Genomic DNA, 21095 nt, shown 5'->3' on the forward strand with positions numbered 1-21095 from the left:
GGCCTCCCAAATAGCTGGGACCACAGGTGTGCACCACCACATCCAGAGATTTTATTCTTTTTTTTTTTTTTTGTAGAGATGAGTTCTACTTATGTTGCCCAGGCTGGTCTTGAACTCCTGGGCTCAAGTGATCTGCCTGCCTTGGCCTCAAGGGATCCTCCCACCTTGACCTCCCAAAGTGCTGGGATTACGGGTGTGAACCACAGTGCCTGGCCAGTGATGGTTGATTTTATGTGTCAATTTGACTGGGTTAAGGAATACCCAGGTAGTTGGTAAAAAATTATTTCTGGGCCCATTTGTGAGGATTTTCCCAGAGGAGATTAACATTTGAATCCGTAGACTGGGTGAAGATGTGTCCTCACCAGGGTGGGCAGGCATCATCCAATCCACTGAGGGCCCAAAGAGAACAAAAGATGGAGGAATGGCACATTCATGCTCTCTCTTCCCGAGCTGGCACATTAACTTTCCTGCCCTTGGACATCGGAGCTTCCTGTTCTCGGGCATTTGGACTCTGGGACTTATATCAGTGGACCTTCTGATTGTCGGGCTTGTGGCCTCGGACACCACTGCTCCCCTGGTCTTGGGCCTTCAGACCCAGATGGAATCACACCAGAAGCTTTCCTGGTTCTCCAGCATATGACTGCATATTGTGAATGTTTTTGTGTCTACAATTGCATGAGCCATTTCCCATAATACATCTCTTCTTATTATATCTTTTCTTTTTTTTTTTGAGATGGAGTCTTGCTCTGTCACCCAGGCTGGAGTGCAGTGGCATGATCTTGGCTCACTGCAACCTCCACCTCCCAGGTTCAAGCGATTCCCCTGCCTCAGCCTCCTGAGGAGCTGGGACTACATGTGTGTGCCACCATGTCCAGCTAATTTTTGTATTTTTAGTAGAGACAGGGTTTCACCATGTTGGCCAGGCTGGTCTCAAACTTCTGATTTCAAGTGATCCATCTGCCTTGGCCTCCCAAAGTGCTTGGATTACAGGTGTGAGCCACCACGCCTGGCCTCCTCTTATTATATTTATATATATCCCGTTGGTTCGGTTTCTCTGGAGAACCTTAACTAATACACTTCCTATCCTCCTCCATCTCTCCATCCACATGTATTTCCTTCCTAATAGGCATCCATCCTTCCATCCAGCCTCCTTCTTTCCCGTTTTCCATTGCTGCCTCCTCCATCCTCTCCATCCTCCCTTTCTTCTTACCCATCTGTCCTTCCCTCCTTTTATCCATCGGCCGAGACAGCTTCTTCCCACACGAATCATCTCTTCTTCCTTCTCCACCATCCTTTCCTGCTGCCCTGCAATCAGCCCCTCCCTCTTCTCTCTTAAAGCCTTGTTTTGCCCTTGAATGTTGTGAAAAGCCTGGGCAGCAAGTTACAGCTCTCAGCTCTCAGGGCACTGTCTGGGCATTTATCCTCCCCTTGTTACCCAAGGTCAGAAAGATCTAATTTATACCTATATCCACCGGTTACTAGAGGTGTATTCTGCCAAGTTTCTTAGCTTCTATGAGTCTTGGGTTGATGGAAATGAACCTCACAAGACTGCTGAGAAGATTAAAAACAGACTGAAACAAAAAGTGCTCTCCTCACCCAATGTCAACACTTGTGATTTCTGGCAGTAAGCATGGGACACTTTTTTCTACCTTCTTTACCACCCCCCGCCCAAATTTCTGCAGCCTACAGAAAATACTTTAGCATCCAGAATTTATTTATTTATTTAAAGACAGAATCTGGTTCTGTTGCCCAGGCTGGAGTGCAGTGGCATGATCTTGGCTCACTGCAACCTCCACCTTCTGGGTTCAGGTGAGTCTCCTGTCTCAGCCTCCTGAGTAGCTGGGATTATAGGCACCCATCACCATGTCCTGCTAATTTTTGTATTTTCAGTAAAGATGGGGTTTCACCATGTTGGCCAGGCTGGTCTCAAACTCCTGACCTCAGGTGATCTGCCCACCTCGGCCTCCCAAAGTGCTGGGATTACAGGCATGAGCCACTGTGCCTGCCCCAGAATTTGTTTTAAGCATTGATTTTAAGGAGAGAAGTTGAACATAAAAAATAGGAATAAGCATATCAAGTGACTTGTGTAGTCCATGTCCCAAATGGTCCTCAGCTGAAGATAATGAACATTGTTAGCAGAGGGCACATGTGAGATTGCTGGTGCTGGCTGGAGCACCCCTAACTCCCTGACAGGCTGCCAGACATGGCCCCGGGCCATTGCTGGTCCCACGCTCCATCTCAAAGCGGTTGGCCCCAGGGAGTTCCCCTCTGCTTTGGGGAAGTGGGAGATAGATGGTCAGGAGTGCAGCACCACTGAGTACAGCTCCTGGATGGGATGGAGAGCCTCCCACTCAGTCCCTTACAATAGACTTACCTTCAAAAAGGTAATCCAGGTATTTGGACTCCACCCAGGGGGACTTGGAGCTGGGAGAAACTGTCTGCACGCGCCCTTTGAACTTGTTGTACAGGTCCTGTTTCTTCAGGCACATCAGAGAACACACCAGCTCCTTGGTTCCTGCACACTTGTCAACTTTGCGCCACCATCCAGGGGTGGGAGAGCTGGGGAAGGAGACAGGAGAGCTTGGGCCATGGACTCAGCCTCTCAGGGTTGGGAACTTAGAGAACAGGTGATCACGTGTCCCACCATTTGGCTGGACTGCCCATAGGTCTATCTGTCCAGACAGGCAGACACTGGCTGAGATAGGATAAGAATAGCCTGGTCAGGAGCTCAGGTTCTGGAGCCAGACGGATGGGAGTGGGAATCCCAGCCCTGTCCCTCCCTTGCTTTGGGACTATAGGCAGGTCCCTGCTCCTAAGCCTCAGTTTCCTCATCTGTAATGCCTCTCTCACAGGGCTGTTGGGGTTGCTGCTATTCCTAGTACTAGTGACCATTACTATAAGTTTGTTCATTCAGGCTTTTATGGGTCACCTGCTGCATGCCAAGCACCATGATGGATACTCTGTGGGTGTCAGAGGGGAACATGCAGGTCCATGACTCCAACCTGGAGGCTTCAGAGAGCTGCCTGGCCCTTCCGTCTCTTCTGCCATGTGAGGACACAGTGTTTGCCCTTCCACTATGTGAAGATACAGAGAGAAGGCACCATCTGGGAAGCAGAGAGCAGCCCTTACCAGAACAGAATCAGGTGCCACCTTGATCTTGGACTTCCCAGCCTCTAGAACTGTGAGAATTAAATTGCTATTATTTATTAATAGCAATTACTAGAATTACCCCATTCTAAGGTATTTTGTTAAAGCAGCACAAATGGACTAAGCCAGAGACACAGGGGGTCTAACTCTAACGTGCTTTTGTTTTGTTTTTTGAGATGGAGTCTCACTCTGTTACCCAGGCTGGAGTACAGTGGCATGATCCTGGCTCACTGCAACCTCCACCTCCCAGGTTCAAGTGATTCTCCTGCCTCAGCCTCCCGAGTAGCTGGGATTACAAGTGCATGCCGCCACACCTGGCTGATTTTGTATTTGTAGTAGAGACGGGGTTTCACCATGTTGGCCAGGCTGGCCTCCAACTACTGACCTCAGGTGATCCACCTGCCTCGGCCTCTCAAAAGTGTTGGGATTACAGGCGTGAGCCACTGTGCCCAGCCTGACATGTTTTTACAAGCTCACTCTGGTCAACCAGCAAGGAGCCCACAGCAGAAAATACGACTACATACTCACTGGAATGGTTAAAATGAAAAAGACTGATAATGCTAAGTGTTAACAAAACACTTAGTATTCGCGGAACAGGATGATGGTGCAGACAGTGAGAAAGGGTCGGCTTCAGGATCTGTTTTGGAGGTAAGAATAGAACTAATAGAACTTGCTCATGGACTGGATGTAGAATGTGAGGAAAAGGAGAATCAAGGACTGCTCCTGGGTTTGGGGAGCAACCAGGGGTGAACGGAAAAGGTGAGAAGGGAGTTGGCATGAAGAACAGACTTTGGGGAAGAATCAATTCCTCTGTTTTGTTCTTCATGGAAAACATTATATTATGCAAATATTCACGTCAAAGGAACCAGTGTAGTTATATTAACAGGAGACAAAATACAGACTTCAAAGTCCAAAGCAACACTAAAGATGAAAAGAATCATTAGATAATGATAAATGATTCCATTCGCCAAGAAGATGGAAAACTTCTGTGTGCCTACCTAAACAGCTTCACCCTCTAAAGCAGACATAGACAAAGTACAGGTACAGAGTAGACAGCCACGCTTACAACAGGAAATTTTAATACCTCTCACCCAGTAATTGATGAATAGAAGAAGAAAAAGAAATACATAAAGAAATAAAGAGCAACACAGTTATCAAGTTGGTCTCATGAACATGTACAGAATCAACTCAACAAATTGGTTGAACCACATGTGAACGATTAACAAATATTAACACAAAGCAGTTCTCAAGAAATTTCGAAGAATAGGCCATACTTTATCTCATAAAGTATCTCCTCTGACTGCAAAAAATCCAGTTAAAAGTTAATAACAAAATAGAACTAAAGGAAGTTTGAAAATTTAAAAACGTATTTTGTTTTTTTGAGATAGGGTCTTGTTCTGTGACACAGGCTGGAGTGCAGTGGCGTAAATATACCTCACTGTAGCCTCTACCTCCTGGGCTCAGGTGATCCTCCTGCCTCAATCTCCCAAGTCACTGGGACCACAGGCACGTGCCACCACATTTTTTTTTTTTTCAAGACAGAGTCTTGCTCTGTCACCCAGGCTAAAGTGCAGTGGTGCAATCTTGGCTCACTGCAGATTCCTCCTCTGGGGTTCAAGCAATTCTCCTGCTTCAGCCTCCCAGGTAGCTGGGATTACAGTCACCTATCACCACACCCAGCTAATTTTTGTATTTTAGTAGAGATGGGGTTTTACCATGTTGCCCAGGCTGGTCTTGAACTCCTGACCTCAGGTGGTACATCTGCCTCAGTGTCCCAAAGTGCTGGGATTACAGGTGTGAGCCACCACGCCTGGCCCAGCTAATTTTTAAAAAATGTTTTGTAGATACTTTGTTGCCTAGGCTGGTCTCAAACTTCTGGCCTCAAGCAATCCTCCCACCTCAGCCTCCCAAAGTGCTGGGATTACAGGTGTGAGTCACCACACCTGGCCTTAAAAATATTTTTTAAAACAATTCAAACGAAAGAAGTAATTATAATGCAAATTAATAAATATCTGAAAGTGAATGATCACCAAACAATACAAATAAAAACATGTAATACAGACTGGACTCAAGATGGCGCTGTGAGAACAACCCAGGATTGGAGCTCTTCTCGTTGAATCCGCAAACGGGACATGGATGAATCTGGAGAACATCATCCTCAGCAAACTGACACAAGAACAGAAAATGAAACACCGCATATTCTCACTCATAGGTAGGTGATGAAAAATGAGAACACATGGACACAGAAAGGGGAGTACTAAACACTGGGGTCTATTGGGGGGAAAAGGGGCGGGCCAGTGGGAGGGGGAGGTGGGGAGGGATAGCCTGGGGAGAAATGCCAAATGTGAGTGAAGGGGAGAAGAAAAGCAAAGCACACTGCCATGTGTGTACCTACGCAACTGTCTTGCATGCTCTGCTCATGTACCCCAAAACCTATAATCCAATAAAAAATTAAAAAAAAAAAAAAAACATGTAATACAGCTAAGTAGTACTTAGAGGAAAACATATAACTTCAAATACTTATAACAGAAAATAAAAAAGAATAGAAATTAGTAAGTTAAGCAATAAACGGTAAGAAGTCAGAAAAAACATGCCACTAAAACATATCCATGAACATATCAAAAATGAAACCTGATACTTCAAAATGGACTAAAAGACAGTAAAAAGTGAGGCAAGACATGAAAGAACAGCATAAAACCTAATTAGAAAAGCTCAGACACAGAAAAGAATTATATATATTTCAAAAAAGCAAAACTCATTTCAGAAGTGAAGAATAAATCAGAAGGAATATAAGAACAAATTAACACAATAAATAATGCCTTAAAAGAAACAGAAGGCAAGATGAAAGACATTTAAAAAAATACATAAAAGCTAAAATTCTAAAACTTCTAGAAGAAAACATAGAAGAAAAGTCTTCATGACCCTGGGTTAGGCGAATATTCCTTAGGACATCAAAAGCGTTAACCATTGAAGGAAAACAAATCTGATGTATTAGTCTTTAAGGGTTGGCACAGTAAAACGCCACAGGCTAGGTGGCTTCAGCAACAGAAATCTGGAGGTTGGAAGTCCAAGATCAAGACATCGGCAGGTTTGGTTTCTACTGAGGCCTCTGTCCTTGGCTTGCAGACGGATGTCTTCTTGCTCTGTCCACATGGCTGTTCTTCTGTGTGCGTGCACTCATGATGTCTTTCTCTTCTTGTAAAGACACCAGTCCTACTAGATTAGGGCCTACACTTATGATCTCATTTAACTTTACCTCCTTAAAGGCTCCTCTCCAAAGAGTCACTTAGAGATTAGGGCTTCAACATATGAATTTGTGGGGGAGGGTTCCCTAATTTAGTCTATAATACCTGATAAATTGGATTTTATCAAATTAAAAAAAATTCTCTTAAAAATAAAAACCCACCAAAAAGCCTAAAGAAAATGAAAAGGCCAGCCATTGGGAACACAAAAAAATCACAATACCTACTGATAAAGGACTCGTATTCATCGATAACTCAATACTAAGAAAACAAATGATCTTACAATTCAGGATGTGATTTTGGGTAAAGAAAAAACAAGAAAATAAAAAAGAAAACAAATGACCTAGGAAAAAGTGGACATTTGAATACTCACTTCACAAAAGATATATGAATGGCCAATAAGCACATGAAAAGATGTGCAACGTCATTCATCATCAGGGAACTGTAGATTAAAGCCATAATAAGATACTGCTATATACTCACTAGAATGGTTAAAATGAAAAAGACTGATAATACTAAGTGTTAACAAGCACATGGAGTAACTAGAACTCTCATCACATATTGTTGGTGGCAATGAACAATGGTACAGTCACTTGGGAAACAGTTCAACAGTTTCCTGTATACATTCATTACCTAATCTCCTAAATTCTACTCCTAGATCCATTTTCCTTCTCCCTCTGTCCCTCCAACCCATTCTTCTCTCCTTCCTCCCTTCTCTCTCTTTTTTTACAGACAGAATCTCACTCTGTCACCCAGGCTGGGGTGCAGTGGCGCAATCGTAGCTCGCTGCAGCCTAAAACTCTTGTGCTCAAGGGATCCTCCCACCTCAGCCTCCTGAGATGCCAGGGTTACAGGTGTGTGCCACCATGCCCGGCTAATTTTGAAAACTTTTGTGGAGATGGGGTCTCACTATGTGGTCTCACAGGCTGATACTCCTAGATCTTTATCTAAAAGAAATGAAAACATATTCACACAAAGACTTACATATGAATGTTCACAATAGCTTAATTCATAATAGCCCTATTATGGACTGAATTGAGTTGCCCCAAAATACATATGTTGAAGTTCTCATCCCCAGTGGTACTATACTTGGAGATAATTATGATTAAATGAAGTAATAAGGCTGGGGCCCTAATCCAGTAGGACTGATGTCCTTATAAGAAGAGGCGGAGACACCAGAGTGAACACACACAGAGAGAAAGCCATGTGAGACCACAGCAAGAAGGCGCCATCTGCTAGCCAAGGAGAGAGGCTTCAGGAGAAACTAAACCTAGTAATGCCTTGACCTTGGATTTCCAACCTTCAGAACGGTGAGAAAATAAATTCTGTGGTTTACCCAGACCGTGGTAATTTGTTATGGCAGCCCTAGCAAACTAATGCAGATTTGGGTACCAGAAGTGAGGTGCTGATGTAACAAATACCTAAAAACATGGAAGTGGTTTTGGAACTGCGTGATGGGTAGAATCTAAAAGAGGTTTGAAGTGCATGTTACAGAAAGCCTATATTGCCTTGAGGGGACTACTGATAGGAATATAGACCTTAAAGGTGATTCTGGTGAGTTCTCAGATGGAAAAGACGAACATGTTATTGGAAACTGGAGGGAAAATGACCCTTGTTATAAAGTGGCAAAGAACTGGCTGAATTGTCTTCTAGTGTTTTGCAGAAATTAAAAGTTCAAAGATCATTGGCTAGCATCTCAAAAATTATAAAGTAAACAAACAAAAAAGAGAGAACTTGAAAGAGATAAACTTGGACACTTAGCTGAAGAGATTTCTAAGCAAAGTGCTGAAGGTATGACCTGGTTTCTTCTTACTGCTTATAGTAAAATGTGAGAGAAGAGATGCATGAAAGGAATTGGTAAGCAAGAAGGAACTAGAACTTGAAGACTTGGAAAATTTTCAGCCAATCCACATTGCAAAAAAAAAAAGAGAGAGAAGAAAGCGTGTTCTGAGGAGGACATCAAGGTTGTGGCTAGAAAATCATTTGCTAAGGAGATCAGAGGTGCAACCCATAGAAATACTGATGGGATTATACCAGCAGAGGCACCGCCAACTTTGACTAAAGGGGACAGAGATGGGACAGAATGAAGGAAGGCTGTCAGACTTCTAGGATTCTAAAGAAATGCACAAGAGCTGGAGCTATTTGGCTGTGAACATGCATCATCCTTCAAGAACAGAGAAAAATTACCTGGAAGATGATTCAGAGCTCAGTAGGATTGTCAATGCCACCAAAGACCTAGAGGCAAGGCTGTCTCCTCCTCAGTTTCAGCAGGCTAGGCTGCTGCTAACCAGGGTCACCACCCAGGGCAAAGGGGTGGGGCTGCCACTCCAGTGGACCCAGAGGGCAGAGCACTGAGCCAGAGGGCTATTCTTGAGACTTAAAATCTAATGGCATTTGGCCTGCCAGGTTTTAGACTTGCTTGGGACCTGTCACTCTTTCCTTCTTTCCTAGTTTTCTCTTTTGGAATGGGAAAGTCTATCCCACACCTGTCCCACCACTTCATTTTCAAAGCACAAAACCAGCCTGGTTTCACAGGTTCGTAGGTGGAGAGGAATTTGGTCTCAGGATGAGTAACACCTCCAGTCACACCCAGACCTGATTTAGATTAGACTTTGAACTTAGAGTAGATGCTGAAATGGGCTAAGAGTTTTGGGGCTGTTGGGATGGAGTGAATGTATTTTGCATATGAGAAGGATACAAATTTGGGAAGTCTGGAGGGCAAGCATATGGCAGCCCTAGCAAATGAATATCTGCCCGGGACTGGAAACAATCCACATATCCACTGATGGGGAAATGGATGAACAAATGTCACACATAGTCATAAAATGGCATTACTACCCAGCAATAAAAAGGAATTAATTACGAATACACATAACAATGTGCGTGAATTTCAGAAACATTATGCTGAGTGAAAAGAGCCAGACACAGAAGGGCACATACTACACACATCCATTTATATGAAATTCTGGAACGTGCAAAGCTGAATCCACAGTGTCAGAAAGCAGATCTGTAGTTGCCTCGAGCTAGGAGGCCCGAATGCAAAGTGGATGAGGAAACTTTCTGGGGTGATAGAGATGTCTTACATCTTGATTGTGGTGGTGGTTACATGGGTACATACTTTTGCCAAAACTCACCAAATTGTATACTTTAAAATGGGAACATTTTATTCTATATATATTTTCACTCAATAATGATTTTAAAAGAAAATTGGAATGAATTCCACAAGGTAGGCTATAATAAGAAATGTGCATTCCTAGTTGTGAACGTGTCAGCTAAAAGCAGACTAGAGTTTTAGGAAAAATAAATGTAACCAAGAGAAAGATTATAAATGAGATGTTGAATAATCTCAAACATGAAAGCACACAGTTTTTTAAAAAATCAAGAGTGAGGCCAGGGGCAGTGGCTCACGCCTGTAATCCCAGCACTTTGGGAGGCCGAGGCGGGTGGATCACCTGAGGTCAGGAGTTCTCGACCAGCCTGGCCAACGTGGTGAAACCCCGTCTCTACTAAAAGTACAAAAATTAGCTGGGCGTGGTGGCATGTGCCTATAATCCCAACTACTTGGGAGGCTGAGGAAGGAGAATTGCTTGAAACCAGGAGGTGGAGGTTGCAGTGAGCCAAGATCATGCCACTACACTCCAGCATGCATGATGGGAGCATGACTCCATCTCAAAAAATAAAAAATAAAATCAAGAGTGAAATCTAATTCATTTAGAGAACAGAATAGTAGCTATATAGACAGAGAAAAGGCATTTGAAAGCAAAAGACAAATATTCTCTCCTTTTTCTTTAATTTGAGACAGGGTCTCACTATGTTGCCCAGGCTGGTCTCAAACTCCTGGGCTCAAGCGATCCTCCCACCTATGCCTCACAAAGTCTTGGAATTACAGGTGTGAGTCACTGTGCTCAATGGAAAGACAAATATGGAAAACAGAAAAAGGAAATTCAACATACAAATGATAAGAGTCCCTAAACCAAAGCAGGAAAGTAGAACAAATTCTAAAACTGTAATTTAAGAAAACTTTCTTGAAATAAAAATGACTTGGAACTATGTATTAAATGGGAATATTGAATACCTCAAAATATCAACTCAGAACGAATGAGCGTTACCAACACACAGTCAAATAAAATTACTGGATTTTAAAGAAAGAGCAACAACTCTTTCTTAGGATTCCAATAGGATCTACGTATATATGAAAGGGAGTTTGTTAAGGAGAATTGGCTTACACGATTACAAGGCGAAGTGTGATAGGCTGTCAGCAAGGTGGAAAGAAAGAAGCCAGCTGTGGCTCAGTCTGAATCTGAAACCCTCAAAACCAGGGAAGCCAAGAGTGCAGCCTTCAGAGAGCCCCAGCAAACTACCGATTTGAGTCCAAAGGCTGAAGAACCCGGAGTGTGCTGTTCAAGGGCAGGAGGAGCAGAAGGAAGCATCCGGCACGGGAGAAAGAAGGAAGCTAGAAGACCCAGCAAGCAAGGCTATCCCACCAGCTTTCCAGACACCCTGACAGCCAACTGGGTTGTGCCCACCCACAGTGAGTGAGGGTGGGTCTTCCTCTCCCAGTCCCCTGACTTAAATATCGGTCTCCTCTGTCAACACCCTCACAGACACACGCAGAAATGAAACTTTAACAGCTGTCTAGGCATCCTTCAATCCAATTAAGTTGACACCTAGTATTATTAACCATCACGAACCCTTTGGGCAAAAAGAGCAAGAAACTATGAAGACGCAAGAATGTATGTTTTAGGATAAAGAAAATGACTAAAAATGGGTCATTCTATTTCTATCATCTCCCCTGTCCTTGGGAGCCAGGATCCTCAATGTGAAGGAAAGAAAATACAGATGTAATATAGAAGAAGTCAAGTAAAAATCCTAAGAAACTGAATTGAGATTGGAAGCACCAGTATAAACTCATTAGGCATTTTATCTTAAAAATTATGTACATGTAGGCAGGGTGCAATGGCTCATGCCTGTAATCCCAGCACTTTGGGATGCTGACGGGGGGCAGATCACTTGAGGTCAGGAGTTGGAGACCAGCCTGGCCAACGTGGTGAAACCCCATCTCTACTGAAAATACAAAAAATTAGCTGGGTGTGGTGGCAGGTGTCTGTAATCCCAGCTACTTGGGAGGCTGAGGCAGGAGAATCTCTTGAACCCAGGAGGCAGAGGTTGCAGTGAGCCGAGATCACGCCACTGCACTCTAGCCTGTGTGACAGGGTAAGACTCTGTCTCAAAAAAAAAAAACAAAAAACAACTTCGGTGCATGTGTGTGTCTATGTGGTATGCACACATCAGTCTGTTCACTGAAAAGACCAAAAGCAATGGCTAAGTGGGGAGCATCATAGCTAGCATGCAGATTAGGGTTTTACAACCGTTTCTTACTAAATGGAGAAATGGCTGACTGCAGGTTTTAGGTCAGGAATTGTACCAGAGGGGCCTGGAACATCTTGTTGTAACAGACAGCTAGCAAGGTATCAAAGACCACTAGAGTCAGGTTAAAAGGACTCAGGAGCAAGCTCGATGACACTCCCGCTGGACAAAGATGGGGCAATTCAAGCTTCAATGAGTAGAGTGCATTGCAATAGACTGACACCATCAAATACATTTAAATGCTTGAGTTCATATGATAATAATAAACTAGCGATCACCTTCGGGAGATGATAGGGAACCAATTCATTATTTTGAAAATCGATAAAGGAAAAATCAAGCATTTATCCTCTCCTGCCTATTTGAATAGGGTGACTGGATATCAAATACCAAATGAGAGGACACATCTCTATAAAATAATTCCAACTAACAAATGAAAAAACTATATAATTAGAATATCATCATTTTACAACCCCCACAGGTATTTAAAATATAAAAGAGATGAAATATATCACAGAAGTTTAGAAGACAGATTTTCTTTCTTTCGAGGATCTTGCTTTGTTACTCAGATTGGCGTGCAGTGGTGTGATCTCAGCTCACTGCAGCCTCTTCCTCCCAGGCTCGAGCGATCTCCCCACCTCAGCCTCCCACGTAGCTGGGAACACAGGCATACACCACTATGCCTCACTAATTGTGTGTGTGTGTGTGTGTGTGTGTGTGTGTGTGTGTTTTGTAGAGACCAGGTTTCACTGTGTTGCCCAGGATGGTCTCAAACTCTTGGACTCAAGCAATCTGCCCACCTTGGCCTTCTAAAGTGCTGGGATTACAGGCATAAGCCACCATGCTTGATCCCAGAGGACAGACTTTCAACTCCTTAATAAATTTATTCCAGCCACACTACACCCAGCTGTGTGACTTTGAGCAAAATACACCCTTGGCACTTTAGTCTCCTCCTCTGTAAAGAGGCGTACTGAACTTGTCCTCACAGAGCTGGTGTGAGATCAGATTCATTTCATGTGTTGACACAGTGCCAGTCACACTGTAAATAGTAGGTGTTTTCTGCCGCCTGATAGAGCTCTTGCTTTTGAAAGCTCTCTTGCAGTCTGTCCCTGCCCAAGCCAGGCCCCCATCACTCACATGTGGATCCCACAGATGGAGGGAAGACATGATGGAACAGGAAGGGCACAAGTTTTGGAGTCAGACTGGAGTTCCCCTTCCGGCTCCATGACGTCCTTCCTCAGGCAAGACACAGCATCCCCCTGAGCTCCGTCCCCTCACCTCTGCAATGGAGAAAACACAGAGCCTGCCTGGTGACTTTGGCAAAAAAAGTCAAATATTCACGTAGGGCCCTTAGCCCTTGGCCTGGCACAGGATGGGTCCTGAGGACACGGTGGTTCCCTCTCCTTCCTGCTCTTTTGTCCGTACCAATTCCAGGTGAATCCTCCTGCGTTTCTGCTTCTAGCATCTCACTGTCCTGCTAAAGAATTTCAAACGACTCCCATCTATGTTCATGGTGGATCTGCTTCCACTGTCAGAGTTTCTGGATTCGCAGTGGCTGCCGAGGCTTCCAAATTGAGAAGGATCCCATGGGGAAGTATGATCATTCAGCCAGTTGCAGTGGCTCACGCCTGTAATCCCAGCACTCTGGGAAGCCGAGGCGGGTGGATCACCTGAGGTCAGGAGTTCGAGACCAGCCTGGCCAACATGGCAAAACCCCATCTCTACTAAAAATACAAAAATTAGGCAGGCGTGGTGGCACATGCCTATAATCCCAGCTACTCAGGAGGCTGAGGCAGGAGAATCCCTAGCACGCAGAAGAATCACTTCCACCCAGGAGGCAGAGGTTGCATGAGCTGAGATTGCACCACTGCACTCCAGCCTGGGCAACAGAGCAAGACTCTGTCTCAAAAAAAAAAAAAAAAAGTGTGATCATTCAGGGATGCCTAATTGCCCAGGTAACAGCTCCTCTGCTGTGTATCTAGTTGCCTCACCGATCAGCTGGGACAGCTCCAAGCACTTCATCCAGCCACTTGAGAATTTCATCCTCTTGCCTCATGGCTCCATCTGTGCTCTACACCATCCTAAAAGACCCACCCCCGCCCCTGGCAGGCTGGTCACCTGTATGCTGCTCTTCATTCAGCATCTTCCCCACCTCCAGACCTTTATCAAAAGCCCCTCTCCAAATGCCTGCCACATGCTATCTCCCGTGGGGCCCAGCGCGCCAGCCAATGCTGCCCATACTGGGTGCAGCTGTCCCAGAGAAGCCCCTCCGGCCCCCACCCGCCCCTTCAGTCTCCCGACCCACCAGCCAGGAGAGTCCCCTCTACCTCTGATAGGCCACAACATAGGTCACATTCTGGGGGTTGCCAAGCCCTGGGAGCCACGTCAGGTACACGCTGAAGTTCTGGGAGAGCAGAGTCACATTCTGGGGAGGGGCCAGGCGGGGTCTCCCTGGGGGAAAGAGAGGGGTCATGAAGCCTGGTGCTCCTGGCTGGTCTTGACTTGGGCCACACCAAGCTGAGGGGCAGCACGAAGGGCAGGCAGGTGCTCACTGAGTTTGTGGAACCAGGAGCCATTGACTGGTTGTACCACTGCCCTTGTACCATGAGAGAAGCCCCTGTGCCAGGAGGGGAGGGGCTCCTGGACACGCTGGGACCTGAGGGTTCCAGCAGACCATGGAAGAGGAAGCTAATGGTCTCCAGGAGGGAGTGACCCTGTGGGTATCAAGGACCAGTAGCTCTGTCCTGTTCTCAGCCACGTCCCCAGCGCCTGCCTGCCATGGCTGCAGCACGTAGTAGGTGCACAATAAACATCTGTTGAGTGAATGAATGAATATTACAATAACATGGGTTACACGAAAATCTTCCTAACCGGTCTCCCTACTTCCAACCTTTCCAATGCAGCAAAGGTTGCTGCCTAGGCATTAGAAGCAGATGCCACGCTCAGATGGCCCAAGCCAGTGTCCAGAGATAAGAACTTAGAGGCGTCTCTCCCTCCTGGCGAACTGGGCTCCCTATTTTCCACCCATTCCTTTAAAGGGGCCATTCAGGCATCTGCCCTTGAACTTAACCTGACCCACAGCCTTGTCCCTTATATAATACACTTCTTGCTGCCACAAGCTCTTTCTTTTTGCCTGACTCTTCATTCCTGCTTCATGTAGCCCAGGATGGAGGATGGCCCTCCCCACTCATTGCACCCTCCCTGCTCAGGATCTCTAAGTAATAAGCCTTTGAACTTGTTTCCCATTGAGGTGGTGTACTGAATTTGCACCTTCCATCTCAAGAACCTGGGCCCAGCCTGGGCCTGATTTTCCCTGTGTTGCCGGTAACACAGGCTGGCTCCTAGCCCAGACCAATGGTCAGACAGGCACAAACTTGGACATGGATCAGACAAGAGCCACAGGGACGTTTGCCAGTATAAACAAGTGTGAAGGACCCCCAGCCATGGGTTAGACAGTTAGGCATTAGGCTGTCCACCAGGTAAGAAGTATTTCATGGGCTGGGCGAGATGGCTCACACCTGTAATCCCAGCACTTTGAGAGGCCGAGGCGGGCGGATCACCTGAGGTCAGGAGTTCGAGACCAACCTGGGTTGCAAAATTTACCAAAATGCAAAAATTACCCAAACGTGGTGGCACAGGCCTGTAATCAGCTGCTCAGGAAGCTGAGGCATGAGAATTGCTTGAACCCAAGAGGCAGAGGTTGCAGTGAGCTGAAATCGTGCTACTGTACTCCAGCCTGGGCGACAGAGCAAGACTCCATCTCAAAAACAAAAAACAAAAATCAAAGTATTTCCTGAAGGGCACACTGTAAATGCCCTGCCCAGCTCCCCGGCATTATACATTAGGGCAGGCTTGCCATCTGCTCTGCTACTGGAACCCTAATTTACCTGGGGGCTCTCAAAAGCCCTTGTCTCCAGGTGGATGATCACTGCATCCACATTTGCAGGCATGCTACTATGGAAGTTTAGGTGACACCTATATTCACTATTTATTTCACAATTTCAGCTTTGTATTCAACTTTCAGATTTGTGAATGGCTTTTTTCCCTGAAAATTCATTTTAACTTAAAGTTTGTTTTTAATTCCCTCGATTTAATTAATGGACTATGTGCATATTTACACCTAAGTGTGCTTACATGTTAATAATGTATTTGCATAGTTATGAGAATTCCACATTGGACTCCATGGTGGTAAAAAAATAAATACAGGCCAGGTACGGTGACTCATGTCTGTAATCCCAGCCCTTTGGGAGGCTGAGGCAGGCGGATCATGAGGTCAGGAGTTCGAGACCAGCCTGAACAACATGGTGAAATCCTGTCTCTATTAAAAATGCAAATTTAGTCGGGCATGGTGGCACGTGCCTGTAATCCCAGCTACTCAGGCGACTGAGGCAGGAGAACCACTTAAACCCGGGAGATGGTGGTTATAGTGAGCAGAGATCGTCTCACTGCACTCCAGCCCGGGTGACAGAGCGAGACTCCGTCTCAAAAATAAATACATAAATATACATACACACATACAATATCTGCCATATACATTTTTTTTTCTGTTGGTTTAGGAAAATATCTGACAGATTTACCGACTTCTGAAGGTTCATCCAAGCCCATATATTGGTGAAAGAGTGTACTGACGTGGAGTACATGTGATTTTGTTTTCAGTTCTGCTCTAGATCGTAACTGTGTAAAAAGCACTGTCATAGTCAGTTACACTAAAGTTCATGAGCCCAAATGTAAGATGAAAGTCTGCACTGTAGTCCAAGGTCACCACCCTATCGATAATTATGTTCTCATTTCAATTTACAGAAGAGCTTTAAGGTAGAAACACCAGAAAACATCTCATACTATTAAAAGGTTTTTTTCTCCTTTTTAAAAAAACAAACAGGTTGGGCATGGTGGCTCACACCTGTAATCCCAGCACACTGGGAGATTGAGGTGGGAGAATGACCTGAGACCAGGAATTTAAGACTTGCCTGGGCAACATTGGGAGACCCCATCTCTACAAAATACATTTTTTAAAAAATTAGCAGGGCATAATGGTGAGACTCAGGAGGCTGAGGTGGGAGTATCGTCTGAGCCCAGGAGTTCAAGGTTGCCGTGATTGCACCACTGCACTTCAGCGTGGCCAACAGAGCTCAAAAAAACAAATTTACAAAACACCTTGCCTTCAGTCCATTCTCCACATAGCAGGAAGGGTTAAAATGAAAATCAGATCATGTTCCTCTTCTGCTTGCACCTTCTAAAGGCTTCCATCTCGCTCCAGGTAAACTCCAAAGTCTTTATTATTTTCACTGTATTTTATTTTGAGACAGAGTCTCACTCTGCAGCCCAGGCTGGAGTGCAGTGGTGCGATCTTGGCTCACTGCAACATCCACCTCCCGGGTTCAAGTGATTGGTTCTCCTGCCGCGGCCTCCAGAGTAGCTGGGATTATAGGCATGTGCCACCACACCTGGCTAATTTTTTTAATCTTTAGTAGAGACAGGGTTTCACCATGTTGGCCAGGCTGGTCTTGAACTTCTGACCTCAGGTGATCCACCCACCTTGGCCTCCCAAAGTGCTGGGATTACAGGCCTGAGCCACTATGCCCGGTTTAAACTCCAAAGTCTTTACCATTACCACCAAGGTCCTACCCAATCCGACCCACCACTCCTCCCTTGCTCCCATTTCTCTGTCCACACAGGCCTTTTTCCCCTTCCTGGAGCACCCCAGCCACACTCCCGACTCCAGGCCTTTACAGACACTGTTCCCACATGCTGTTCCCTCTATCTTAATAGTTCTGCCTCTGGATATCCACCTGGCTCACTCCTTTGCTGTTTTCATACTCCTTTGGTGTCACTGTCTCGAGGATACTTTCCCCGACCCCTTTAACTGACCTCTACTCCCCTCCGTGGCACATTTTCCTTCTCGCTGTCAATCCTCGTCTTCTGAAATATGCATCTGATTACACCACTCCCCAGTGTCATACCCTTTCCTTGGCCTCAGAATAAAGTCCACACTCCTTATTGAGGTGTGAGAGGCCCTGCCTGACGTGGCCTGGACTGGCCAGGCCGTTTCGCTGCTCTCTCCCTGACAGCTACGCTACAGGCTCGCCAGGCTATCTTCCTTCTGGAAGTTGCCAAGCCACTGCATCCTTCTGGATGTTTTCAAACCCACGTGTCTTTGACTTCCTGGTGTTCACCATCTAATCTTTGAAAGACTTGATTCAGGCTGAGCGCAGTGGCTCAGCCTGTAATCCCAGCACTCTGGGAGGCTGAGGTGGGCAGATCACCAGCGTTGGGAATTTGAGACCAGGGTGACCAACATGGAGAAGCTCCATCTCTACTAAAAATACAAAATTAGCTGGGTGTGGTAGTGCATGCCTGTAATCCCAGCTACTCAGGAGGCTGAGGCAGGAGAATAGCTTGAACCCAGGAGGTGGCGAGCTGAGATCGTGCCATTGCACTACAGACTGGGCAATAAGAGCGAAACTCCGTCTCAAAAAAAAGAAAGACTTGATTCAAATGTCACTTCCTCCAGGGAATCTTCCTTGACATCTGTGAGGTGGTGATGATGATGACTACAATGAGGATGATAATAATAGCAGCTAAGGCTGGGCATGGTAGCTCACACCTGTAATCCCAGCACATTGAGAGGCAGAGACAGGCAGATCACCTGAGGTCAGGAGTTCGAAACCAGCCTGGCCAACATGGTGAAACCCCGTTTCTTCTAAAAACACAAAAATTAGTTGGGCGCGGTAGTACACGCTTGTAATCTCAGCTACTTCAGAGGCTGAGACATGAGAATAGCTTGAACCCGGGAGGCGGAGGTTGCAGTGAGCCAGTATCACGCCACTGCACTCCAGCCTGGGTGACAAAGTGAGACTCTGTCTCAAAACAAACAAATAAACAAGCAAATAATAGCAGCTGATGTGCACTGTGTTCTAAGAGCCAGGGTCTGTGCTAAACACTTACCTGCACCTTCTCCTTCAATCCTCACCACATCCCTAGGAGGCAGGTGTTCGTTATAATAAGTATAATCACTACAGATGGGAAAACCAAGGCCCTCTCAGCTCTTAAATTGTAGAATCAGATTCAATCCAGGCCCAGCCAACTCCAGAGACCGAGCTCTTGACATTACTTTGTCCTCTAGGTTCTCATGGGTTCAGCTTTATGATTCCAACTAATCCATCTATTGACCACTACTAGTCAAACAAGATCTGTTGACCACGGTGTGCCAGGGACTTCAAGGAAGAACACAGCTTCATTCCTGCCCTATAGGAGCTCATGGTCTTATGGAGAATTCAGGGCCCTGAAGTGTCCCATGGGCCATGATGGAAATCCATAAAGGTTGCAGAAAGAGCGTCAGGGAGGGCCCAGTTCTACTACCTGCTCTCCCCAGCCTGGGCTGCGTACCCCTGACCTTTTAGACCCAAAAGTGGGTGCCTGCTTCCACCTTATCCTGTGTCCTCTAGCTGGGACTGTATCACCACGATGCTAGTGCTGTTACTACTCCCAGCTTGTGGACTTCCTGATGGGTGCCCAGCAGGCCAGGCTACCTGCAAGCCACTTGTAAGGTATCCTATGAACAGGAGAGTCCTCAGATTTGAGCTAGGTCACACCAGAAAAACAGTAGCTACAGCAGCTTTCCTCTATGAAGGCTTGAAAGGATGCCAGGCACCGGTTTGGCTCTTTACATGCAAAACCTCAATCATCCTCGGGACAGACCACCCTATGAGTAGTGTCATTCATTCCCCTTCCGTGGAAGGGGCGCTAGGCTCAAAGACAGATGCTAATTAACTTGCCCGAGGCTACAGGGCCAGTTTGTGTGGGAGCCAGTATTGGAACCCAGATCTGGCTGTACTTCCCCTAATCATCTCACCATAGTTAGTGTTGTGTCTATTAAGTATTTATCAGGTGAAAGTACAACCAGATCTAGGCAGGAAACTACTGGGTTTGACAGTGAAATGGGGACAGAAGGCCCACCCTCCCTCCACACACAGATACGCTGTCCGTCATCAGCCCCAGAGAACGCTGCTGTGGGCACTGGGGGGCTGGTGCATCCCTGGCTGGCCTAGTGACCTGGTGGAAGGACAGCCTGTCCCTGGTGCCCATCCTGGAGACTAAAGCTAGCCAGGCTCGCTTCAGCAGGTCTTCTCTCTTCTGTGTGCCTCACCTCTGCCGTCCTCCTTGGGCAATTCCCTGGATTGCTCCGAGCTTCAGTTTTCCCATCGAAAAAGTGAGAATAATATCTACCTCCTAGGACAGCTGGGTTGTGAGCTTCTAGAATAATGTGGTGCCTGGCACAATGAATACTGGCTTTTATGATAATTCGATTACATCCAGGGATGTTACCAGATCTTTAAACTGCGAGTCCAAGGCTAGGAAAATATCCTGGGGGCAATTTCTGGACCTCCTCCTCCTCCTCCCTGCTTTGGTTGGCGTGGTGGAAGGTGAGGTTTGGTGGCTGGGTACTAGGGCGAGGTATTTTGTACCCGACACCTACTTTACCAGTAGAGGGAAAAAAAGAAAAAAAGAAAGAAAGAAAAAGAGAAAGTGTCTTGTTAGAAAGCAGGGCACAGGAGAAACCAGAGCTCTCCGTCCACCCGAAGGCCTGGTGGGAATCGGAGGGGACCTCCATCCGTCCCACTTTCCCAACTGCCCACACTTTAGGGTCGAGTGTGGTTTTAACACAGGGATCAGTGCTTTCTTTAGGAAACCTTAAAAAGCACTTCGTTTAAAAAAAAAAAATGCAGTTGTTTTTAAAACTACCGCTGTCTTTTTTTCCAGTTCTCCTGAAGCTGGAAGAATTAGGAAACTGGATTAGTTTCCTGCGGGAAAGGAGTTTCAACGACCCGGCTCCGTTCAGTACCGGGAAGAAGCAAACTGGCAGCTCGTGGGCAGGGCCGATTCGCACCCGGCTCCGGCGGCTGCGGACCCCGTCCCTGTCTCGGGAGCTCCGGGTCCGAGGGTGGGCGCGGTGCGGCCCGGCCCGGCCCGGGGGACCCCTTCCCCCGCCCTCCTGCGGCCCCGCGCCCTTACCTGGAGCGGCCTGCAGCAGGCACAGGAGCAGGGGACCCCAGCGCCCGGGCCCCGCCATGGCCTCCCCGCCGCGGCGTCCCCGCCCGGGCCCAGGTCCCGCCTCCCGCCTCCCGCCTCCCGCCTCCCGCCTCCCGCCTCCTAGCCCACCGCGGACAGGTGACGCGGCCGGCAGCCTGTGACTGGTAGAGCCGCGGGCCTGTCCCAGCCGCCCGGGATTCACTAGGGGGAATCCCCGAGGACAGCCCAGCCGCGGGGAGGGAGCGCGCCGGCCCCCGCGTTCGAAACCCGTCGGTACCTCCGCTTCGTCTGCACTTAGTTTTGTTTTACTCA

The 21095-nt window shown here is 46.6% G+C and overlaps 1 protein-coding gene across 2 annotated transcripts in view; it reads right to left on the reverse strand.

Moving 5' to 3' along the window:
- Positions 1-20856, reverse strand: part of IFNLR1 (interferon lambda receptor 1) — a 33957-nt gene extending 13101 nt beyond the window's left edge. For both annotated transcript variants that reach the window (XM_035308146.3, XM_035308147.3), the window contains exons 1-3: positions 20766-20856; positions 14081-14204; positions 2375-2559 (exon numbers count right to left, since the gene is read on the reverse strand). In XM_035308146.3, coding sequence (XP_035164037.1) covers positions 2375-2559; positions 14081-14204; positions 20766-20823 — 367 coding nt within the window. In that variant the 5' untranslated portion in view covers positions 20824-20856. The remainder of the gene's footprint in view (positions 1-2374; positions 2560-14080; positions 14205-20765) is intronic.
- Positions 20857-21095: the final 239 nt, after the last annotated feature.

This window comes from Callithrix jacchus, chromosome 7 (assembly GCF_049354715.1).
Source record: "Callithrix jacchus isolate 240 chromosome 7, calJac240_pri, whole genome shotgun sequence".
In the NCBI taxonomy this organism is placed as follows: Eukaryota; Metazoa; Chordata; class Mammalia; order Primates; family Cebidae; genus Callithrix; species Callithrix jacchus.